Source organism: Crocodylus porosus, unplaced genomic scaffold, assembly GCF_001723895.1.
Source record: "Crocodylus porosus isolate Cpor-Errol unplaced genomic scaffold, CroPor_comp1, whole genome shotgun sequence".
Taxonomy (NCBI): Eukaryota; Metazoa; Chordata; order Crocodylia; family Crocodylidae; genus Crocodylus; species Crocodylus porosus.
In genome coordinates this window covers 32,378,779-32,404,469 of record NW_017728912.1, presented here as the reverse complement: position 1 = coordinate 32,404,469, position 25,691 = coordinate 32,378,779, and the positions used below count along the sequence as shown (strand labels likewise).

At 41.4% G+C, this 25,691-nt stretch overlaps 1 protein-coding gene across 1 annotated transcript in view; it reads left to right on the top strand.

Moving 5' to 3' along the window:
- TNKS (tankyrase) overlaps positions 1 to 25,423 on the top strand; it is a 213,750-nt gene extending 188,327 nt beyond the window's left edge. Inside the window, exons 19-28 of the mRNA XM_019533970.1 lie at positions 4,545 to 4,733; positions 7,336 to 7,573; positions 8,009 to 8,091; positions 8,956 to 9,076; positions 9,712 to 9,809; positions 13,844 to 13,918; positions 15,363 to 15,468; positions 16,297 to 16,483; positions 18,241 to 18,397; positions 19,878 to 25,423. Of these exons, the coding sequence (XP_019389515.1) occupies positions 4,545 to 4,733; positions 7,336 to 7,573; positions 8,009 to 8,091; positions 8,956 to 9,076; positions 9,712 to 9,809; positions 13,844 to 13,918; positions 15,363 to 15,468; positions 16,297 to 16,483; positions 18,241 to 18,397; positions 19,878 to 19,964 (1,341 nt within the window). The 3' untranslated portion in view covers positions 19,965 to 25,423. The remainder of the gene's footprint in view (positions 1 to 4,544; positions 4,734 to 7,335; positions 7,574 to 8,008; positions 8,092 to 8,955; positions 9,077 to 9,711; positions 9,810 to 13,843; positions 13,919 to 15,362; positions 15,469 to 16,296; positions 16,484 to 18,240; positions 18,398 to 19,877) is intronic.
- Positions 25,424 to 25,691: the final 268 nt, after the last annotated feature.

Genomic DNA, 25,691 nt, shown 5'->3' with positions numbered 1-25,691 from the left:
AGCAAGTGAGTGGCAGGGCAGAGTGGGGCAGGGAAGCTCAGTGCTGCCACTGAGCCACCGTGGTGAAGCACCCCCTGCCTGCACCCCCTGCCTGCCCAGTAGCAGCAGGGGGCACAACCCTGTGCCACTGCCTCTGCTGCTGCTCGGCAGGCAGGGGGCACTTTGCTATGGCTGCTTGGGGCTTGCAGCAGTGGCACCAAGTTTCCCCACTCTGCCCATCGGGTCTCACCCACTGGGCCCCAGAGGCCCTGGGTAGGGCAGCAGGGAGCCCGAACCCACAGTGGGCAACCTGTGCCTGCCTCCAAACATCCTTCCCATGCCCTCCCTCTTACCCCGCCCCCCAAACAAGCCACCCAGGGCTCCGTCCCACACACTACCCAGGTTGGGCAACAACCCCATCCCTGTCCAACTTCCTCCCTCCCTCACTATAGGGGCTTCAATCCCACCACAGACTTACCTGCAGGAGCTGCTCTCCAGGCTGCCGGTTAGCCATATGCATGGTGTCCCCTGCCTATCTGCCCTCACGGTCCCCCAGCGGAAACTCACCATTTCCCACATTTTTCTCCTTTAAAGCAGAAAATCTGGATTTTCTCCTTAAAATGAGAAAATCTGGGTTTTACCATGTTTTTTTGTGGCGAATGCAAAACCTGGATCCCTGCTTATAACTGAAGTCCATGTTATTAATTTCCTGAGTGCTTGACTTTTGGCCACAGATATCCTCCCTGGATAATTTATTTTTCCCCCTATAAGCCCTTCTTGGATTGTAACAATCTAGGATCCTGAATCCGTTCATCCCAAACATGCCTTGCCATTAATCTTGGCTTCCTTAACATGCTCTGAGTCCCATAGTGGAAGTTCCCAGTGCACGTACATAGTCTGACCTGTCTCTGTCTTTCCCCTTCCACAGTCACCCCTACTACCTGGTGTTGTGATCTGTCCTCTCATTCCATAGAGGTCTTGGGTGTCCAGTGCACAGTGCATCCATAGTTGAAATACCTCTGGGGACCTTTCTTTCCCCCCAAGCATTTACTATCAATTTGGAAACCACAGAACATAGTTAAGCTTCATTCCATTTCTAATGCTTCATTTTACAAGATCACGTAAATCAGAGCTCTAACTTCTGAGAGGTCGTGGGCTGTGCCCCCAGGGGCAGTAGCAAGAAACAGAAGCTGGAGGAAGGAGAGGAAGCCCCAAGAGCCTCACAGCCTGGTATGGGGAGACAGTAATGTCTGGGGGAAGTAGTGCTTGAACCCACTGCAGGATGTGCACAGAATAAAGGAGGTAAAGGAAGCCGGAGCCTGCAGGCTGTGGTTTAGCCACTTGCAGGCTGCCACCTGGGCAACCCTGAGCTGACTCTTCTTGCATCATAATGTGGTTTTCTGCCATGTTTGGCAGTACTCCCCAGATTAGTGTCATCTGCAAATTTTGTGAGGACACTTCCTGTTCCAGTAACAAGGCCACTGATAAAAAGATTAAACAGGATGAATGCTAAGATCAACATAAGTGACCTCCTTCCAGTCGGATACTTCACCTTTCAGCGTAACTCTCTGCAGTCTCCCTTTGCTCCAGCTGCTTGCGATTTCAACAGTGATCCTCATCCTGTCAAGTCTGACCAATAATTTCCCTTGAGAAATGGTATTGAAAGATTTGTTTAGACCTAAATAAATTAATTCAATTGCATTACCCTTACCTAAGAAGTCCATTATCTTGTCATAGAATAGTATTAAATTAGTCTGACACAATCATTGTCTGATAAACCCATATGTTTCGTACCATTTCTTTCCATGTTGTTAACTATCCTTGCCTTCAGTATCCGTTCTAGTACCATGCGTACTATTGAGGTCAAGCTAACAGGCCTGTGATTGTCTGGGACACTGTTCTCCCTTTTTTTTGAAATGGACATTATGGCTGCTTGCAGAAGTTTAAAATAAAACGGCACTTTAAATTCTCTGCACTCCCATGCCAAGCCCAGTGCTTACCTAGAAGATGCAGCACATTAGTTGGACCTGCCTTGCCCAATATCTGTATAGAGTGAGCACTTTAATGGGGCTTTTTTAGTACTTTTATCTAATTGCTGATTGAATCAGCTTTATCTAAAAGCATCAACAAGCCCTGCTGAAGCACCTGATATATACAGATGCTGTGGAGCTGGGTTGAAGTAACATGCTGCTTCTTTTGGTAAAGTGCTTTGTGGGATGGTGGGGTGTCTTAACATCTTCATGCAGCCTGTACGTACTGTTAATTTAGTCCTAAGTATTGTTTGTGAGTTTATGGAATCCACAAAGATCCATGCCAGAAGAGTTGCTGTTTCACATGTCAATTCCTTTAGTATTCCTGGATGGAAATTATCCAGCTGCTAACCCCACCCTTTGCCCTTTTGGTAACAGTCTTAAGTTTTCCTTCCCCAGCAGGTATGATATTTTCCCTCTGCATGTCCTCATAGCCATGTGGTATGCCACCAATATCCTCTTACCTCTTCATCCTGATTAAAGACTAAGCCAAAGTATTTGTTCAGTTTTTTGGCTATATCTAAGCTGTCTTTGATCTCCACTTTAACTTAAGCATATAATGGCCTCACTTCTTTCCTCCTGATTCTTTTTATTTTTACAACCAAAGAAGCTTTTGCTGTTAGTTTTAATGTCTTTCTAAAGCTCACACTAAACTTAAGCCTTAAGCCATTTCTACTTTGTTCTTGCATTTTCTGACCACAGAACAATGTTTCTTCTTGCCAGTCAATCCTATTTTCCATTGCCTGTAGATCTTCTGTTTATTCCTAAAAGCTTGTTTGAGCTTCTTGTTGATCCATGCAAATCTGTAGCCCATCCCTACCATTTTTTTCCTCTCACTTAATATACAAGTCCATAAAAATATTTGTACTTTTGCCTTAAAGTAGTTCCATGTCACATCTATACTCAGGTCTCCTAGTTCTTGAATCCAGTCCGCCTCCTTAGCTAATTGCCTTAGTTTCTGAAAATTAGCCCTTGTGAAGTCCAAGACCCATATTGTAGACCTAGCATTTCAAAAACTGCATGTGAATCAGTTAACAAAAACACTATGGAGCTGGCAGCATAGTTCATATTGCGAAATGGCAGCTTTAGTTGTTTTTTATATCTTACAGGACACATGAATCTTCTGGGTTCCAAAGCACCCTATTGTTGATGGTTGCTGTATTGAAAGTGGCAGGCACAGAGAACTGTGTAGTAGATAAAATCCAGTATCAGGAGAGAGAGAGAGAGCCATGTAAGACAAAGAAGTGAGGGTGGGGAAAAGTCAAACTGAGTTATTTAAACAATTCCCTAAATAAATTCATATTGCACTGTCTCCCCTCACCTTTATCTACAGTTGTTCTCATTTGATTCTGGGAAATGGTGACTCTGAAAAGTCACCATATGGAGCTAGTTCCTTTATTTTATCTACTTGTGCATATTTTAAAACCTCTTATATGCTTGCACTAGCTGCATCACTCTAAGAGTGATGCTCATTTAGGTTTTTTTCAGTGTCCTAAATGCCTTTCCTTCTCCCAAACTGGATAGCAGTATTAGATTCGGAGTACTAGAAGTGAAACCTAAGACTTGAGGATGAACACAGTTTTTTGTCCTTAGTAAAGCCCCAGTCCCACAAATATTTATGCACTTTAATTCTTGGTTGACTGTTCAGATGCTTGAAGTGAAGCATGAGTAAAGATGTGCAAGATCAGGGCCTAAAAGTATGAAATGTTCTTCTTACAAAAAAAGATTATTTCTGTACAGCACTTCAGACCTAAATTCTTTTCTCTAGTGTCAACAGAAGAGAAGAACAAGCAATATTGTTTGTTTTGGGAGAGGTGCTACTTGATAGTTTACATATATATATAATGCAGCTAGACCACATGCATAATAAATCTAGAACCACTTGCATGAAGGATTGGCAAAAAAGAACTGGGGCATAGGGTCATACTTGGAGAAAGGTAGCTTATATGATGATGGGAGAGAGCTAGCCTAGCTGTCTTGCACTGTTTCCCATGCCTCAGAAATTACAAAGATGAGCTCCCAAGAGGAGGAAGGAATGTCCTTCATTATTCATGAGTTCTGTTTTGTGGTTGGTTTTTTTTTTTTGTGACATCTTTGGAGCGCACGCTGCCTCAGGTGACCTAAAAAGGGACATTTTTTGCCCAAAAGCTTGCCAAACTTCTCTTCCAACTATACAGTTGGTCCAGTAAAAGATACCATAAAAAACCCTTGTCTTTTGTACATTTCCTGAACCATCATGGCTAAAGCACCACACTGACCTTCCTACTTCATTGTTTATATGCTGTCTTCAGCCAGACACTCAAACCAGCATTACCTGGAAGGAATGTCATGATGGCACAGGAGGAGTTGAAGGTATTGAAAAATAAAAGGGAAATGAAAAGGCTCTTTCAGTAGCCGCCTTCCTCCTATCTAAAAGAAAAACCAAACAAGATGTTATTTGAAAGGATCAAAAAAAATTGCACAGGCATATGTACTTCTTTGTTCTCTTTAGGTCCTGTACTTTATTGATAGAAGTTTGTTTGTTTTTTTCCCCAGCATGTGGATATAGCAGCACTGTTGATTAAATACAACACATGTGTAAATGCAACAGATAAATGGGCATTCACACCATTGCATGAAGCAGCACAAAAAGGAAGGACACAGCTGTGTGCTCTGCTATTAGCTCATGGAGCAGATCCAACCATGAAGAACCAAGAAGGTCAAACACCTTTAGACCTGGCAACAGTAAGTTCATGTGGCAAAGCATCAAAAGCTGTTGCAATAAATCAGGTTTGCATATTAAATGACTATCTGTGTTTCCACTGCACCAGTGGTCTTCATGCTGATATACAGGAAGCGTAGTGTGGCCATGACTCCTTGACACACATTAATGGCCCCTCTGTCACAAGCCCCATCACTGTACACCCTGGTTGAGATCCCAGCATATCTTAAAATTTAAGATATCCTGCCTATTTACATTCAGGTTCATTCCCAGCACCTTGATTTTTCCAAAGCTAAATGTATCCACCTAAAATATCAGTGGTTGGGGTGTCAGCCATGATACTTTTTTTTTTTTCCTCTTTTTAAACCTATGAAGTAAATCATGTGAGGCTCTGGAAAAATCTCTGTGTTCAACAGTGACTATTATCAGTTCCTGAACAGCTTCTCAATCCTTTTTTGGCAACACATAATTCCAAGGCAATAGAGCTAGAGTGACCTCCAAATTAATAAGCAGCTGTTGGTCATATTGCGAACTGGCAGCTTTAGTTGTTTTTTATATCTTACAGGACACATGAATCTTCTAGGTTCCATATCACCCTATTGTTGATGGTTGCTGTATGGAAAGCGGCAGGCACAGAGAACTGTGTAGTAGATAAAATCCGGTATCAGGAAAGAGAGAGCCACATAAGACAAAGAAGTGAGGGTGGGGAAAAGTCAAACGGAGTTATTTAAGCAGTTCCCTAAATAAATTCATATTGCACTGTCTCCCCTCACCTTTATCTACAGTTGTTCTCATTTGATTCTGGGAAATGGTGACTCTGAAAAGTTTGCACAAGTTTGCAGCTTTGTATTTGCCGACCAACAGTGAAACGGTGCCAATAAGACTTCACGTCATCTGTCCCCAGTAGCTGAGTAGTTAGGACACCTGTCTTGGAAGTCTTAACTTGGATTTCTCTGATACCTTACCTCTGTCCTCTAATCACCAGGCCACAAGTCTGGCATTGCTTTTGAAGCTGAGCCTCTGCCCCTTGAATTTAATAGTTATTGGAAAAAAATGGGTGGAGGGCAGTCCTAAGGAAAATTTCTGCCTTGTTGAGGACATAGCTCTGAGCTATGGGCCCAGTCTGTTTGGGATGGCAGCCACGTTACTGAGCCATATATATCCTCTGCCTTGCTCTCTTCCTCCTGGCCCCACAAATCTTGTGCATCCCTCTTGTGGCTGCCCAGATGCTTCAAAGCAGCATCAGAGAGCAGCTTCCATTGATGTTTGCCCTATGACATAGCAGTTAGTCTGTGCTGGGTTGATGAGTCAGAGAAATCAGGTTCAAACTCTCTCTGGATGATGGAAAACCTTGATCCTGGGTCACTGACTTCACAGTCAAGTGTCCTAGTCACTCGACTATTGTAGACAAAAGGCAGAAAGTCTGTCCTCCTCTGGTGTCTAACATCTGTTTCATCCAGCTACACTTTTGGCATTAGATACGTTACACAACCACAGGGGGTGCATACCCATAGCTAGACACATGCACAACTGATACATAACCTACTGCGCATGTCTAGCCTCCACAAGCACATAGTCATCTGCACACACAGTTTTACATGTCCACTAATAGTATGCCACCCTATGCATAAATGCCAAAAAATGACCCCTTAGGCCGGTGATAGAATGCCACCGTACGTGGCTAATGCATTTTATAAGTAGGGAGCTATCAAGTAAGAATAGTGAGGTGCTTTATTCCTATACAAGGCATTAGTAAAACCATTACTAGATACTTTGTCCATATTGTTAGAAGGATGTTAAATTTGGAGAGGGTTCAGAAAAGATCCACAGGAATAATTTGAGGTCTGGAAGAAACTGCCTTACAATAAGGAACTTAAGTTCAACCTCGTTTCATCAAGAGAAGGTAGAGATGATTGAACTGCATGAGTACCTAGATGAGGAAGGGATTTTTGATAGTAAAGGTCTATTTATTTCACCAGACAAAAACATAATGAGATGCAGTGGTTAAAAGCTGAAATGGGACAAATTCACACTAGAAATAAGATATATAATTAAACTTGGGAGAAAATAGGGAAATGGTAATTTTCTGTCACCTCCCATCTTAAAGTAAGGCTCGTTATCTTGCAAAAACGAATACACTGACTCAGGCAAAAGTTGCAGGTTCAAGAAAGGAGTTTCATGGTGGGAGTCCTTGGTCTGTGTTATGCAGAGGTAGTTTAGGTGATTATAAAGTTCCTTTTTGTCTAAACCTGCATGAAATAGCTCTTTCCTGACAGAAAGTAAAGTTAAATCATAGAAAATTAGGGTTGGAAGAGACCTCAGGAGGTCATCTAGTTCAACCCCCTGCTCAACGCAGGACCTTTGATCCTCAGAACATAATTGAAAAAAGACAAGCTAGTCTTCAAAAGTTATTTTAAGCTGTGTGAAAGTCTGAAGAACAATCCAAAATAGTCTTCTAAAAGAGTCCCTTCTAAATGAATACCTGTTCAAGGATAGGTTTGTTTTTGGAGTTCTTTTTTTAATGGGAAAATTAGAATTATCGATTTGAAGGTATTTTTTTCTTTCCCTAGATAGTGATTTTAATGAAAATGAGGCCTCACGTAAATAATGCTTCCTGTTTTTCAGGCAGATGACATCAGAGCTCTGCTGATTGATGCAATGCCTCCAGAAGCCTTGCCTACCTGTTTTAAACCTCAAGCTACTGTCGTTAGTGCCTCTCTAATCTCACCAGCATCTACTCCCTCTTGTCTCTCTGCTGCCAGCAGCATAGATAACCTTACAGGCCCTCTGGCGGAACTAACAGTAGGAGCAGCCTCAAATGCTGGGGATGGAGCAGCAGGAACAGAAAGAAAAGAAGGAGAAGGTAATTTAGCTCCTGGATTACATTAGCTTGCTGGAATAATGTTGGTTGGTATTCACAGTTTGCTTTGTGTAATCAGGCAGGTACATCCAACTAACCAAAAATACTGTGAATCCTGAACTCCAGAAGTGTCTACAACTCAAAGGGAGTGAGATTTGTTGTGTTGTGCCCAGAGGTGGTCTCTTCTCTTTGGGAACTGTTCTTAACTTTTCAGTAGTGTTTAAATCAGGATTCAAAGGGGAAGGATCTCTGATAGGTTTCACACGTTTTCACCATTGCTATTGTTTAGAAAACCTGATGGGTGTATCTGGGTAGCAAAAACTGATCTGATCCCAGTGTGCCTCTGTGTACCTTTATAACTTGCCATTCTGTTTTATTTATACTGGGTGTTCACACTCATTTTGGGATAATATAGTAATTGTGTTCCTCTTATTACAGTCACTGGTCTTGACATGAACATCACGCAGTTCCTGAAAAGTCTTGGCCTTGAACATCTTCGGGATATCTTTGAAACAGAGCAGGTATGGAACAGGCCTAATCACTGGCACACTCTTATGCATCTGCCTGATTAAAGTTAGATTAGTCTGGCCCATTTTGCTAGCATCTCTATTTCCTACTTAAAAAACCCCTGTTTTTAATACCAGTGGGAAAATAAAAATAACAAAGGACGCTGCAAATGAATTGTGTAAATCTGAGGTCCAGAGTAGAACAAGTTTACCTCAGATTTACGCAATTCATTTGCACCCCTCTGTAACGTTTATAAATTGTATGGTCCCCAATTTCAATAATTAATTTATAGACTGCAGTGCTTACCTCTTTGCAAAGAGGCCTGGCAGTGCAAATGGTGAATTTTCCAGGCAGAGACAAGCCTGAGCTTGAAGACTAGTTGGAAAAGAGGAGGGGCTTGTGTTATGGTATCTCCTGCTGAGCCACCTGAAGCGGCAGAGTTCAGCATTAGTCATAGAGAGGCCGCTTTCAGGAAAGGGGAGGGAGGGCAGGGCAGGGCGGTGCGGGGCAAGGCAAGAGCAGTCAACCCTGAGATGCTGGAGGACCTAGCCAAACTATCACCCTATGTGTAACATGCTGCAGGTTCAAATTAAAGTGCAATACAAACTGCAGAGATAGTCTACGCTTTACAAGTAACATCTTTGCGGCTAAATGATCATATTGTGGCTCATTATTGGGTGATAAATTGCTGGAACATGTAGCATGTTACAGCATATTGTTCCATTAACATAAATTGCACTTGGAATATGACATCTGCCAGGGGACAGAGAGACTATGTTCCCAACTTGTGGTGTGAGTATTGTATATTTTCTGCAGTGATAGGACTAGTCTTTATGACACACTGAAGACCTAGCTACTGATTCTTGTTATCTTTTCAGATAACCCTTGATGTATTGGCAGACATGGGGCATGAAGAGTTGAAAGAAATTGGCATTAACGCATATGGACACCGTCACAAATTAATAAAGGGTGTAGAGAGGCTTCTAGGAGGGCAACAGGGTAAATATGTTGAAGTATCCAAAGATACATATGCTTGCTTGCTTTGATTTATATGTAAGTAGAGTTCCCTGAAATAGTGCACAGCAAACTTGCAGCAGAGCCGTCATCTTTTCTCTCCCTCTTTTTTGGGAAATGGCTGCCCACAAAAACACCCAGACGATTCCCTGCAATGTTCAGGGCACAAGGCCCTGATAGACTTCTGTAGCATGTGTACAAGGTGGGAGGGGAAATCTTGAGGATCTCAGTCCTTGTGTACCTGTTCAAGGGCCAGCTGCAACCTGGCGCACAGGTTTGCTCCAAGGAGAACACATGTATAAGCTACTAATACCTCATTCTTGAATTGACTGAGCTTTTAGATGTGATGTTATTAATACACACCGGCTTTTCTATAAAATAGAAATGGTCAGATACACTAATCTCTCTCTCTCTCTTTTTTTTTTTTTTTAAGGCCCATTCAATTAATACAGCATTTGAAGGAATTTAGATTTTACTTCCTTGTTATTTCCCTTTAAAGTTATGCACTTAGTTCTGTTCTCTGGTTATTTAACAAGACTAATGATGGCAGTACTGGGTAAAATGTAGCTAGCCTGGTTTCCTTTCAGGGATTTTACTCCTTCCATTCTTTCCTCCTGCAGGCACCAATCCTTACTTGACATTTCACTGTGTGAGCCAGGGGACTATTCTCCTTGACCTTGCTCCTGATGATAAGGAGTACCAGTCAGTAGAAGAGGAGGTATTGTATCTTTGTTTCAAAGTTAGCATGTGAGAGCTGTTTAATGTCTGTCTGGGACAGAGGTGGGCAATTATGTGGGCTGGCGAGCCACTTAAGTGTTGGTAAGCTGTTGAGGGGAAGGTGGAAATGCCAAGTAATGCTGTCTGGCCGCTGCCAGGAACCTGCTTGTCCTGCCCGTCTGCCCACTATGATGAGCTGCTGCTACTGTGCTACATCAGGAAAGTCGGTGTTGGCTGGCATGGACTTTGACACCGTGGTGGCAGCAGCTTATGACAGCAGGTGGGCGGGATGGCTGCTCAGCACACTGCATCACACCCCATCTCGTGTAGGTCTGGCTGCCAGCGGCCACAATACCAGGACTGCACATGTCTACAGGAAGCCAGGGAGGGTGGAGGAGTCTGTGCTGCCTGGTCCCAGCTGCAGAAGCACAGGGCACAGTCCTCCCTCTTTAGGCTCCCTGTAGCAGCCTGTGAGCCAGATAAGATCAATTGGAAGGTCAAACATGGCCCGCAGGCCATATTTTGCCTCCCTCTGGTGTAGGAAGTTAGCATGCTTCTATACTGAAAAGTGGTTCTCTCTGGGTCTGGACAGAAATTATTTTTGAAATGTTTCCAAGTGTAACAGGCTCAGAAACATTTCAAAAGCTGCAGGACACGTTAGAGCCTCCATGGTTTCCACCAGCTGGTATGCTTCAAGCTTACCAGCTAGAAAACACTACATGGGCTGCAGTAACCTGTAGCTTTGCTTCCCGTCCCCCAAGAGGGAGAGAGGTAGCGGGGAAGGGAGAGTGGAGAGAGGGAGTAGAGAGGTAAGAAGTGGTCTGGTAGAGGGGGAGGTGGCTTCCTGGCTTCCTACTGCCAGGATTCTAATGCTGTGTCCCCTGGACTTCCCAAATCCCCTGGACTTCTTCTCTCCTACTCTGAGCAGAGTGGAGAAGTATAAAGAGTATTGAGTCTGTAGAACCCAGCTCCAATGGCGTCAGAGGCTCTGGGAGTTAGCAGGAGCCTGGTGGACCTGGCAGTGCCTATTAAGCTGTCCACTCTGCTTTCCCTCTCTTCCCTACAGCAAGGCACTGTGGGATTCTGGAGGACCTGTCCTTGCGCACACATAACAAAATGTGAAACACTTTAAAATACTACCTCATTTAAAGAGGTGCTATTCTGGAGTGCTTCAGACACTTAGAATGCTTGAAAGGGTACATGGATTTGTACAGCTGGACCTTTGGAGCTTCATAGGTGTTTGAAATGCTCCAGTTGTTACGTCTGTCTACACTTACACTGGGACATGTTGTGCTCCGTGCTTTCTGATTGCCAGGTCCAGGGTGCCTAGATCAGATTAATTTCTTTTCCTTTTTCAAATTGCTGGTATTCTACCAGCCCCCAAATGCAGGGTGTTTACATTACACCCTCGCCAGTGCCTCCACAGCCCCATCTTTTTTCCTTTCCATACAGCTTCATGTGTCACTGATTTAAAATAAAAAGGCAGTGTTAGTGATACAGAAAAAGAGAATCCAGCTTTCACTTAGCCTTGCAGAGCCAAAGCATTTAACAAAAGTTGAAAGCAGTAAAGCATACTTTGATCTGTGAGTCCTTCAGGTCAGACACTAGGGTGAGTAGGGGGCAGGTGTGTTGAGTAGGAAAGGACCATTTTATACTATGTCTTTCCTCAGTAGCACAGCAGCAGTAAACATATAAGCAGCCCTCACTGTATCACACTCATGTGACTCCCTAGTGCACTGTCCTGCCATTTGTACATCCCTGTGGTTTTACTTTCCAGAAACTAGTCTGGTCCAAGATCAGCTCTAGTCCAATTAGGTGGTTTTTAACATTGCTGGGAGTCCTTAGAGCTTGGTTGGTCATGTTAAGGGAAAGTAATATCAAGTCATGGGTTGTTATTAATAAGAGTATACTAGGACAGGCAACAATGCTGTCCTCTCCCTTCCTGAAAGCAGGGTACATGGCATTTTCTCCTGTCTAAACACAGACAGCAGGCAGAGGGGGCAAAAAATATTCCCTACGCATGTATGTACCTGGAGGTTGGTGCAACTGGTTTCATTGTTGCCCAGTGGCTGCCCAAGGTTGAATCTTCCTTGCAGGCAGGGCCAGCCATTGCATTTCTCCTCCCAGTCACAGTCACCCACTCAGTCTGCTTTTTCTGCAAGGCCATGCAGGGTGTAAGACAACGGGTACTGACAGAGAAACCTAGACAGTGGAAATATGCTGCATGCAGTGACCTTTATCCGTAGCTATGGTTGGTATCCAGAGCAGTGTGTTCCGTGGAGGCTATGCTTTCACCTGCCTTCACAAAAGTTATCAGTTGGGACTCCTTTTTTTAACAGAGGTGTTTGGCAATACTGACCAAAAATAAATCTATAAGGATTGTGTGCCCATTTTCCTCCTCTCACCCTCCCCAAAACTTCAAAGCTTATATCCTCTTGGAGTTTGAGGAAAGCTGAGGTTCAGCTTTCCTGAAGTCCAGATCACAGTTTGTCCTTATAAAACATATGTTGAGCATTAAAAGGTTTACCTGCCTGGGGTCATAAATGGCAAGAGATTTGAGCAGGTGATACATAAAGTATTACATACAAAATGGAAAATAAACAGATTACACTTTTAAAAGCTCTCACCTTGAGCCTGGAACCTATCATGTGGCGTACCCATTTCCGTAGGAGGAAATGGCATTAAGCTATTTAGGGTATGTCTGATCCGTGACTTAAGATGTTATCGTACAGATTGTTTGCTTAACTTAACAGTGAGGCCTGGCATGACAACCTTGTCAACAAGTGTCAGGAATCAGGACGTGTGAAACACTTCATGCGTAGAGGCTGTTTTAATAACCAAGCAGCAGGTGCTCTAGAGAAAGTGTCAGCCCCTCAAGCTGCAAAGTTCTTCCCAACACTACCCTTTTTTAATACTCAGTCTGTCACTTTCTGTGTTTCAGGAACTGCCATCTCTCTAGTTTGTTGCACTTTTTTTTTTTTTTTTTAACTTGTCAACAAATCTGTACAAATATTGGATTTTTCAGCTTGGTGACCAAACAGAGCTATAGAGCAAGAATTAGTTTAGGGTCAACTTGAAACTGAACACTTTATTTCAGGTTATAAAACCTTTGTACATTTAGGTCTATTTTAAAACAAAAATGTTTCAAAACAAGTCATCATAAAAACTTTCAAGCTTTTTAATTTATCCTATTTTTTCTGAATAAAATTGCATTGTCTGGTGTATATACTCTTTAGGGAAAAGATACGGAGGTCTGCTTAACAGTGCCTTAGTTTTTTAACTGGTGTTTCCAGGTTGTTATAAGACTGCAAAATATTTGGAATACCTAGACTGTTGTTTGCTTAAGTTTATAAAGCTATGCATCAGAAATCTGGCAATCCAGAGTTCATACAGTGATTTCATTGCTTCACTAAGAGCTGCCTATCCAAATAAAGTATTTATTTGAGCTATTTGATGGTGTTGCTTTGACTGCAGTTGTTTTCTGAAAATCACATAAGCTGTAAATTCAATTTTAGTTTTTGGTAGCAAGCAATAGCAATGTAAAAATGTCACAATGCCTTGATTGATCTCCCTGTAACCAAGAAATGTAAGATTTTATGCATGAGATAGATGTTTATTATTATTTCACTATAGCTTTTCAGTAAAGTCATTATTTTTTAAAAGTCTAATTGGAATATATAAAATTTAAATTTAAATTTAGATTCAGTCCAGTTTTGCCAATAAATTCTGACAGACTCATTTTCTTAACTAATTTTTATGGAGATACTGGGTGATTGACCACACCAGATTGCAGTTCTCAGCCAAAATCCTGAAGCAATATGCTGTACTAGGTCCTTCTTTATGAATATTTGTAAGAGCATTGCTGTATGAAAATTTGAGGTCTCTTAACTTTTTGGCTTTTTAGTTGTTTTTTATTCAGTATACTCAAGTTCTTGTAAGTGAAATGATATGACCTTTCATAAATGATCTATCTTTTTATATCATTAGCAAATACTTAGCTTTGTTTGAAGCTTCTATTTTGCTTCATTTACGTAGATGCAAAGTACAATCCGGGAGCATAGAGATGGTGGGAATGCTGGAGGGATCTTCAACAGATATAATGTCATCAGGGTAAGTTTCAAAGACTTAAGAAAATTAGATGGACAAAATCATTTTGATGTCCTGCCCTTCCATGATAAAAATTTATCTACAAAAATCTACATGAATATGGGGTTAAGGTAGCCGTGGCAAGCACCTGACAGCAGAAAATGCTGTAGTTAAGACTGCCATGCCTCCTGTGCACAGAATGAGGCAGGATTCCAGTGGGAGAAAGAAAAAGGAACGTGCACATGTCATTAAAGTCTATTGTACCTTATTCACACAAGGGACTGAGATAAAGCTGCAAGAACATCTTTCATTCTAGGTTGCCTAAATTTTTGAATGTGTGACTTCAATGAAAACACCAAAATAGTCTCTTTGCTCTAAGTTCTGGTGCTTACCACTGCTGCAACACCCTACAGCCTTGAGGTGGAAAACAGTCAGTCCTTCTCAAACATGTGATGTTTCCTGGAATTATGCTGAAGGTCCTGTAATTTAGACCTTTCAGGCTCCAGCAAAGCCAGCTAAACCTCCCACATTTGCAGACTTGTATCTAGAATCTGTATAACAGTACTCTGTTCTGGCTTAAGGCATTTCCATGGCAAGGGTCTGTTCATTCTGCTTCACTGGCATTGTCCTCAGTGTGTATGCTCGAGATTATCCCTTCTAGTAACCTTGGAGGTGATTGCAAAAGACTAGATAAATCTCTGATGCACATTCTTTCTTTGCCAAATTAAACGTGGTACCACTGTAGTTGTGGGCACTGCTGTGTTATATGAACGAGGCATTGTTCTAAAACAGCATTAACAGCTACACTTGAAATCATCTTTGTTTTTCATCCTTGTTTTTTTTTGATAACAGACATAGACAGGCCATCTTTGAAATAATTTTGAATAAAATTTCCCAAGTTTTTGAGTAACCTTTCCACATTTTTACACAGTACTTCCACTTTCCTGCTGGGAGATCATCACGTATGTGTATGTTCTGTGGGGAAGTCACAGTGCACAACCTTATTGGCACTTAATTGTGGTGAGGGGAATAGATGAAGTCTTAAGAGAATTTAGCTGCTGAACTTTAACAAGTCTCTAACAATTATGTCCCTACATAACAACATGTTTCAGAGATTCACAACCAGTAATTTTGGATGAAAAATTTTGTCCCAACATTTTTCCAAAAAAAGTCCAGTGTGAGGCATTCACTTGGTATGGAAAATGTCAGCCTAAATCATTTGTGAGAATCATGAGTAACTGAAAACAGGGTTTAACAGCAGGAAGTTTTGGGCAGCCTGCCTTCCTGGTGGCACTTCTGCCTTTTTAGCAATGTTGTTTTCAAAGCAAATGCAATAAATGCAGTACTTCAGTTTGTTCTTATATTGTTTATATCTCTTGTACCTTCCCTGTAAAAAATTCTGTTGTGTTGTATGAAATTATATATCATTACAAATTAATTATGTTTGTTTGTTTTTATACCACCATAGATTCAAAAGGTTGTGAACAAGAAGCTGAGGGAGAGATTCTGTCATAGACAGAAAGAGGTCTCGGAGGAAAACCATAACCATCACAATGAACGCATGTTGTTTCATGGTGAGGATGTGGTCTCTGTTCTATACTTCATTACTTTTAAAAATTCAAGAAAATATAAATGTTACTCTTGTCATCATCTTGCATTGTGCTTATATTTCAGTATGCTCTGTCCCACACCAGCAATATTTTAGCCTTGGGTTAGTTTTGGTCAAAAAGTTATACTGTATATGTAGACTTAGGTTAAAAAATGTCCATCCATTTTAGAGGGACCTGTTGGTAATAGGGAGGGCATTTTATGACTATAAAAGAAAAGGATGTCAGGAAAGAGAGAAGGCTACTGATGGAGCAGGCACACTGTCTATATCAGTAAGGGAGACTAAGGGGTATGTATCTAAGTTACAGAAAGAACAAAGATAATGTCAAGATGCTCTGTAGAACTGTCCAGAAATGCCTGCAGATGACAGTTCCAGGAATAGCTTAAACAATTGCACAAGGCACAGTAAATATTTGTTCTGTGTAGTGAACAACTGGTTCACTTTTGTCCAGTTGTCTTGATAATGTCAGCCTGTCTTAAGTAAATTGAATATATTGGGGCAGATAAATTAAACTGCAGTTTGAGGAAAGAAAAAGGTATTTTGTAAGATCTATGAAAGGAATAAGAAATGTGAGTCAAATGTAGGATGATGATAATGATAAGTTGCACACATTTTTGGCAGCTTATCAAGTACGGCCTTCCTTTCAGTTCACTGAATGGCTATTCAGATATTTTATTTGTGTATTATAAATGAACAATATCCTCTTAATGGACAAAGTTTGCCATAATTCTGGTTTCTAATCTATCTATGCAAATACTTACCATTTGATTTTTCCCCTCTCTTTTCCTGCTAGGATCTCCTTTTATTAATGCTATTATTCACAAAGGATTTGATGAAAGACATGCATACATTGGAGGGATGTTTGGAGCTGGAATTTACTTTGCAGAAAACTCTTCTAAAAGTAACCAGTACGTGTATGGAATTGGGGGAGGAACAGGCTGCCCAACACACAAAGACAGGTCCTGTTACATCTGCCACAGGTGAGTTTGTAGTGGAGTTGGCTGTCAGCAGTTTTGGCCTCCTCTACAGTTCCGGACAAAGGATAAATTACAGCAGAAGAACTGTTGCTTGAGATTGGTTGGGAAAATTCAGTTTCCATTTTGTCAAGGCTGAACAGAAAGGGATATACATGCTGTAGGTCTTAGGGAAGATTGAAATGTACATCTAGATACTATAAGTGACATTCTTTTTTATTCCTGGTCATCTGTGTGTCCACATGTGCCTTTCTGGTCAACATGACAAGTCCATGTTGGAATTCTGTTCATGGCTGCCTATGCCTGCAGCCTTGTAGACATGCACTGCACAGACTAGGCATGGGAGTAGGTTGTGTGCTGACCATGTACACACAGCCTTTGTAGGTGCACAGAGACCTTAGATACCAGAAATGCTGTCAATAAAAAAAACATGACTACCAGACTCGGGAATAAAGGAGGGCTGAGAGAGAAAATCTTCCTGTCTTTTGCCCATAATAGCAAAATGATTATGATTCCTCACATAGGGATCCAGAAGCCCTGGGTTTCAGGCCCACCTCATGCAGAACCCAGAGAGACTGTGAACCTGCTTCTGTCTGATTTCCCATTACAGTGTTGTAATTAACAAGTCAGTGCGAATTACAGGGGCCAAGGAGAGAAGTGAAAGCTAGTGGCGGTGTGGCTCAGGGAGGTGGTTGCTGGCTTGAAAGAGTAGGGGCCTGGGCTCAGTGTTGAGCTAGTCCTTCTAGTAAGGTAGAAGTTTCCCCTTCCACCCAGTTTTCCCCATGACTATATTAAACACAAGGGACAGAAGAATACCAGGGGCTTGGATAATGGCTGATCTGTAGTATAGTAATTGGAGTGCTGTACTGGGAAATCAGAGGGGCCCAAATTTAAATCCCCTCTGGTTCAGGGGGGTCTTGACCTCAGCTCTGGCTTCCCGGGTGTGTAGCCAAGTCACTGCAACTATGGGGCCAAAACACGGGTAATCTCTCCCTGTCCCCTTCCCTCTCCCCAACTGCATACACAGGCTTCGGGGGCCTGAGCATAAATCGCATTTTTGGCACAGATGAGCAAATATGGATACTTGAATAACCAGGATGGAAATAGGATACCAACCCTGAGTGCACAGTGAGCAAAAATAAAAGCAAACAGTGGTTTATTTGAGTGAGGTTGGAAACTAAGCAAGTCATGGAAAATGATGCAGATTGGACTTCAAGCAGTCTTTAAAGTTGCTTGCTTTCCCTACTGGTCTCTTCTGGCAGAACAGAACCATGATACTGTACTCTGAATGTGTTGCAATTAACCAACATGCAGTGGTGTTACAGAAAGTAGAAATTCATGGAATTTGTTAGTGTGACTGACTTGGCTTTGCTTCTCACTGAAGTACATCAGCTGGGTTTGCATGTCACCAGCCTTTGTAGAGTAGAGGCTTTGGCACCTCTCCTCCCTAATCGCTGGGAGTGAGGTAATATAAAGTTGAGCAGCCTGTAATAGCTCAGCTGAAAATACACAGAGCAAGAGCCTCACAAGAGTACCTGAACAAAGTCAGCTATGCTTCAAGACATGCTGTTCTTGTGGAGTTTTGCTTTGTCTCATATTATTCATTACAGAAGTACGTGTTTAACTGTCTTTTATGAAAGCTTGGGGAAGTAGTTTTGAATAAATTAAAACTCCAAAAGTTTGCGATTGTTTTTAAGGTTTTTAGAGTTGTCTTCTGATGCAGCAAGATTTTTTTTAATGCGCTGTTCTTATCTTCCTCTTAGACAAATGCTTTTCTGTAGAGTGACGCTTGGAAAATCCTTCCTGCAGTTCAGTACAATGAAAATGGCTCATGCCCCTCCGGGGCATCACTCTGTAATTGGCAGGCCAAGCGTGAATGGACTTGCATATGCTGAATATGTTATCTACAGAGGAGAACAGGTACATGGATTGTAAAGCTTTAGAATAATAGAATGGGCAAAATCAAGACTTTGGATGGCTGTATCATATATCAGGACTGTGTGCTAGTCTGCAGGTCAGGGCATAGCAGAGGCCAGATCTGCAGCTAGGGTAAATAGCTTCCTTGTCTCCCTTAGAGCTACACTAATTAATCCATGCAGTATTGGGCCTCAGCTGTGTATGAATTCATCCTCCTCCTTTTTAGTATTTCTAGAGCCTCCAAAAGGACAAGCACACCAGTGTCCTCTTTGCTTTGTATTAGCATATTTGCAGTTAATGCAACAAAAGTAAGCTCATCTGAGAGGTAATGGTACTAGATGTAGCAAGTTGGGATGTTATTCCATAGCATCTGCCTTGAATCTGTCTGATTTCGCTCTGAAGTGCACTTGCTAGACCACAGAAAATTCCTCCTGCGTAGCTAAAGCTTTTGCCCTGAAAGATGTCCTTTCTATCATCCCTTCATTTTGAGTATCTAGAAAGCCCTATGCATAGTCCCAAGCTCAGCAAAGCTCCAAAATGATGAAGCCGCAACTCAGTGGAATAGAGCCAGTCAGTGCAGTGCCTGCAGAGAACCCTCAGTGAGAGGCTAGGAGGACAGCTTAGATGTTTGTTGTCCGTTCGGTATTTTACCTTGCTGCTTTTAACATTTTCACATCCCTAAACAGATCACTGGCTGGTGACTAACAGCTGGCCAGCCAGATGCTAGAATCTGTATTTTGTTACACTTTTAAGGTAGTTACAGGCTATAACTAAGCCAGCCTATCGACTCAGGAAGAAAGGGACCATATATAACACTGTGGCTGTAAGCTTCATTTACCCATCCATTGTGTAATGGTCATAGGCAGAAGCCTCCTTTTGTCAAATCTCTGCCTCATTTTAGTTGGTCCCTAAGAGCCAGATCCTATACCACTTCTCAGTCTGCTCTTATATTAACTCTGGTCCTATACTACTGTGTACAAGTCCCTAAAAACTGTTAACATGCTTACTTTTGTAACATGCTATCATGTTTAAAAACATGAAACCATATGGGTGTCAGTGTTCAGGCCTCAGGAGCTCCCATTGTCAATGGCACTGAATGCTGAAAAAAAGGGCCCTTAAAATCATCTTTGTCTGCCATATATCTGTTGCCAGTAGACATCTGGTTCTGCTGCTGGTTTCCCCTCTGCTATCCTGCTCAGGAGTAGTGGCGAAAAAGCAGCATGGGAGCAGAAGAAGTAGACACAGCGCACCCAATGGAAAAAGCTATGGTGTCTGCAGATGTGAAGGGAAAATGAAAAAGCAGAGTGGGAGACGGTGGGAGGCCAGTGTTAATGCTGAAACATCTTTATTACAGTAACAGATGTACAGTAGCCTGTTACTGTTTAAAGTACAGTCATGCTGCAGAATTAATGAAGCTCAAAGTCTTAACTCTCTGTCCATAACCCTGCATACAGCAATGGTTTGTTTCTCCGCTTATTTTCAGGCTTACCCAGAATACCTAATTACGTACCAGATTGTGAAACCAGAAGCTCCCTCACAGACCACAACGGCAGCAGAGCAAAAGACCTAGTAACTGTAGAGCAGTGAAGAAAAATATGGTTTAAATCTCGGACTGGGTGATGTGCGTTTCAGAAAATCAATATCGTATAAAATTCTTGACAACTTGGAAATAAGCTGTATGTCTTTTATAAAGCATTGCTATATTGAGAACTATAATATGAGTAACTGATGCAGGCTCCACTGCTACTGTTCCTGTTGAGGAAATGTTTACAAGGGACTGCCTTTTAGTAACATATCTCAGGCTCATACTCACTGCAGTAACCATGTTACAATGCGGCTTTGATCTAGATTTTGGGAACATTATTCTACAAGCAGAAAACTTAACCAGTACTACTCCACATTTTAATATTTCAAACACTACTGTTCTGGTTATTTTATTTACAGATAAATTGCATTAAACCCATCATTTCTTTTCAGCCTACAGCATCTATTCTGTATTTTAAGGTGATCTTATCTATTTATTTTACTACTTTTATATTCCAAAATTGAGCCAGAACCTTCTTAAAGATGTTTTGCACAAAGTCAAGTTGACTAAATCATTAACAATGCAATATGAGTTTCATCCAAGAAGGGGCTAGGTCTTGTTTTTCAGTTTAGGGGTTTTTTGCACTTCAAGAGCAAATGTAGCTACAAGCATAACTTTAGGGTAGAAGCAAATCATGTTTCAACTTGCTGCTTAGTCTATGTGTGTCAGTTTTCTAGGGAGATCTCTAGGAATTATTCACAAGCCTCATCAACTATATAAAGCTGCCTCTTGTGCTTGGTAAAACTTTATGAAGCACGTCATCGCCCTCTGTTGGCTAAACTATAGCTGTTGTTATAAATGAAAAATTAATAAGACTGCTTTGATAAGATTGTGAAATGTTCTTGAGTGACCATGGCATATGGTTTAATAGGAGCTGGAAATTATTGGGTAAAGAGCAAAAATATTGTGTGCATGTGTGTGAACCTAGGTGTGTAGTTGAAGAGGCCCCCACAAGTAAGAATGATGGGGGGGTTTTATGCTGGGTTCATGTCACATCTTCATGTGCAACATCAGCATTGAAGAGCTTACATCATTGTTTTTAAAAATTAATGAATTTATCTTTCCACCTGTGCATCACTGATTGTAAACATCAGTTGGAGAACAAAGCCAGGGCTTGTTCATCCTAATCCCACCCCCTACCCCTGCACATTCCTGATTTCATTTTGCCTGGGTAGAAGAAAATTATTGTCAAACATCGCTTCACACCTTATAAAACCAATGTCCAATATGGAGAATGCTAATCTAGCAGCAGCAAATACTGGCTTCTTGTTTGGTTTATGTCTCTCAAATTTTGAGAGGAGAAAGTAAAAGAATCAAACGATTTTAAGGTTTGTTTTGTAACACCTTATGTCACGAGGTGCCCTGTAGTGTTTGTTATGCAGTGAAAAATGTAAATCTAAGAGGGCTGTACATTTTACTCATGCCTAACAACCAGAGCTGTTAAATTGCCCATGTTACAAGTCTTGCGCTAATGCTTTTTTCTCCACAAAAAGTATTGAAATGATAGCATAGTGTTGCGCTTACTTTCCAAGTATATCCATATCCTTGTGAACAGGCCTTGTAGGAATTTTTTGACAAACAAAGCAAAAATATCTGAGGGAGTTTTCCATTTTCCATAGAAAAATGAGGGAGAATTTTAGAGCTATTCTGGCAGAGAGCAAATTTCACCACTTGTAAAGTTAGTTGTTTGACACAGACCTGTGGAAGTGCACATCCTCTTATATGATGTACTTAAAGAAAGGGTTAGAAGCAGCAGTTCTAGCAATTATTAATCCTTTTTTTATTTTTCATGAGCCTGCTGTGCTGGCACTGGACATGTGATTCTGAGTTTGGTTTTGTGACTCTCTTAAAAACACCTCTTCAGGTCCAAACCAGAACCAGACTTGCTTGTCCTTTTAACTAAATTCCAGTGGCACAAGTTGTGTGTTGTGTTTTGGCTACTTGTTTAATAGTGTTAGAATACAAATGGTCATAACTGGGCTTGGAAGTTTTGTATTCATTATTTAGGGTTTTATGTTTAGTTAACCATGGGTTGGGTTGTGTACCATCTGCAGTAGAGTGCCAGATAGCTGTGAAAGTGTGCGTTGCCTGCCGTCCCCATTTAGACATAGTTTTAAATGGTAAAACGGTTGTGTTTCTTAGTTAAGAGGAGTGGTTAACATGGGTGTGACAGTTCAAAGCTTTACAGCTTTAAAAAACCCACACCTGATTCTGTTGTTGTTTGTTGTTTCAAAAATACTAATTGAACTAATGGCTGCTCTCAGTTTCAGCTTAGAGTCCTAAACTTCTAGAAGATAAATATGTGGTCCAATATCTTTGACCTGCCAGTGTTATGTATCTAATGTTCTGTGCAGAGTAAAGGTGCTGTGTGAGGAAATCTTTTGCAGTGGTTTTTGTCTTGTAATGACTTGGTCTTGTAATTGTTCATGGCCAGACATTGGAAAATGCACGTGCCTGATGCATCTGCTAAAGGTCATTCACATATCACAGAAGCCTGATATGGTTCTCAGCAAAAGAAAACAAGGGCACTTCTTGGCTGGTGTACTTTCTGATAGCTCCTTTGACAGCTTGAACCATGTGGGGATTGACCCTCAAATATTCAGCCTGAGTACTTGTTTTGCTGAAAATAAATAGCAAAATAGCCCTGTTTCCAGTGGCAGAGCCCACACCTGAAGCCAGAGGGAGAACCTTTTAGAAGAGGAGGGTACTACATTCACCGAGTGGCTGAATTTGGTGCCTCTTGATCTCGTTATCCTATAAAGTGGCATTCAGGTGCATAGGCCTCTCACGTTAGCCTTCCTGATTAAGGCACATACCTTGTACACGTGCTCTCACATACATACCTGCCACTAGCAGTGAGAATGCTCAGGGCTCCAAAAGGCCTGCAAGTGTCTCAGCGTGAGAATGTTTGATGGAAGGGCAAATCCATTCCTAGCGCATGCAGAACATTGCATCCCTGACCTTGTAATACCAGTGGAGACACGTGAGGAGTTCAGTGTTCAGGACATCAGCTAGGGTCTCCAGAGGAAAAAAGAACCCAAGCCCTGCCATCCCATCAGATGAGCATGGGCAGTTTCCACTGACTTTGGATTTCTGTTAACTGGCTGTGAGCAGCTCCTTTCCCACCCAGCTAACAGAAAACACTCGGTCCAAGATATGAAGAGACTAGCAGACCTCTTTTCAGAATGTGCTTGACTTTACCACTTTGTGCGTGGAAATCTATGGAAGCATTTTGGCTGAGGGGAAAGAACAAGGTTATATCTTGAACCTGTCAGCCTTTAACAGGATCCCTGTAAGGCGGTGAATTGTGAAGCTTCTGCATGCTTTGCCACATAACCAGTACAATAAAAGTGCTGCTTAAAATGAAAGATGTAAATTCCACTAGCATTGTTTCAATGAGACACATAAATGAGGTAGCTAATATACAGTTTTACAATCTAACATTGCAACTGGAATGTTGTCAGCAAAACTTCTGTTACAATAAAAACAGAAATAAGAGTACAATACCTTCATAAGGTGTATCTTTTTTGTCTGCTGCTCTCTTCAGATCCCAGCTCCAATAAAGATTATTACAAACTCTCTGTATCATCTTAGCCTTTGTTGAGCATATGGTTGCTTTTGATTGCTGAGAATAAGAATGGCATCTCTCTCATCTCTCTTGCACCTAATGTGACCAAATCCCATTCTGACAAAGCAAACCAGAAAATACTATGTTCCCGACACCATCACAGTGCAGCAGAAGCTCATCCATTATTTTACCTATGGACATAAACCTTGTTATTCATGACTAATAGGACAGGCCTGAAATAAAATTCATTTAAAAAAGAACTCTCCAAACTCTACTCTCTGATGTTGGCACTGGTGACAGCGGGGACAGATGCAGAGTAGGTACTTTATCTCCAGTGATTGAATAACTCCTGGCAAAAAGAACTGCCATTCCCAGAGTCAGAATCCCAAGTATCACAGCCCTGGGCTTTGCAGGCAAGAATGGTATGTGCTTCCAACTGTCTTCATACACACATCTGCTCTGACAAGTAGAGACTCCAGGAAACTGCCTAAGCTGGACCCTGCCCCTTTTGCTCTCTTCCATTCTGTTGCCTTCTGACAACTGCAGACCCTCAAAGCTTTCTGCCATACCAGCAAATCCCACCAAGTCCTGCTGTTCTAGAGCAGTTATAGAGGAGGTTGTTATCGAGCAGTAAATTCTTCGTTACCTAGAATTCACAGTATGATTACTAACAAAATATGACCCCTTTGCCCTTGTACAAGTGCTGGAAAAGAAGTCATGAACAGAACACATTCTGATTGTTTGCATCCTCAGTGAGACTTACATGGAATTAGTGTTAGATGGGAGTGTTAGTTAGGATCCTGTCATTTTTGCAGAAAATTTGTCTCAGTTTCCTTGCTGTTGTGTGGCTTCAGAGTATCCACGTAAAAATGTATGCACAGCTCAGAAGTCCAGAACATGGACTATCTAACCTGTGACTCAGTAGTTGTAAAACAAAAGTGTAATTCGGGACAAAAAATTTGTTAATGATTCTTCTGGAATTTATGACTTTGGAAATGTTTCTAGACTTTAGTCCACTTGTGGGTAAAACTGCTGATGTTCAAGTAACGTAGCAGTGGGCACTCTACCAAATTTTAAAGTAGACAGGATACAAAGAGTAAACGAGTTATGGTATTCCCAACAAATCCGAATATATGATATATAGGAAACATCCAAGTTCTGGCACAGCATATGAGAGAAACTTCTGGAGAAAAATAAATGAGTCCCACGAGTCAGTAGGTGATAAGGGGAAACAAATTATGCATTTCACATTACACAAATACATATGCCTGTCAGTGCTTATTATCTGACTGTTTTGATACATCTATTTCTGTCGCTCTGAATTTTTTGGTGGCAATTTTTAGTGTTGACTCCCTTAAGTTAATTACTGATGTAGTCTGATTAGCGTGTTTATGTATTACCAGGTAATTTCAGCAGTGCTTTCTTCTGAACATCTGCAGAACTATTTTTGGCTTTGGGAACTGCTCTGGGGACTTTTCTTTGCAACAGCCTTTTGGGCTTATGTGTATTGATCTCTGATTGCTTCCTCTCATTCCCCATGACAATGTATTTGGCTTAGAGTTTTTAGATTTTTGTATAACTTGTCTTAATAACTAGCCCTGTACGTTTCCTCTTGTGCGCCTTCCATTTGACATCCATCTTCTCTAATCTTCACCTTTGTTGTTATGATCTGGAGCTGGGATACCACTTATTTATTTCATCCTCTACCCTCTCTCTAAAAGAAGACAATGAGCAGATTCTCAGCCTACCTACATGGTGGAACTTTAGATACCATCTCTGTAACAACTGAGTTTGTTCTATAATTGTGCTTTAGCTAATTGTCTGATCTGCAATACTTGTAACAATTTAAAATTCAATAAATACGTTTTTAACAGTTGTTCTGTAAAAGCTTAATGTTTATGCCTATCTCATCATTCTGCAAGTAGATTCAGTTGTCTGCAATGTGAAATACTAAGGTCCCATTAAGAATAAGATGCTTTTCTGAGTTACTTGAATGCCCTTAGTCAAGCTGATGACAGATTTCAGATTTGATACACACACCCATGCACACTCATAGTCACTGCACTAGCCTTTCAGCTCAGGCTCAAATAGGAAATTGGTTCTTTTCTAGTTTCACTTACGAGATCATCACCTAATTGCACACA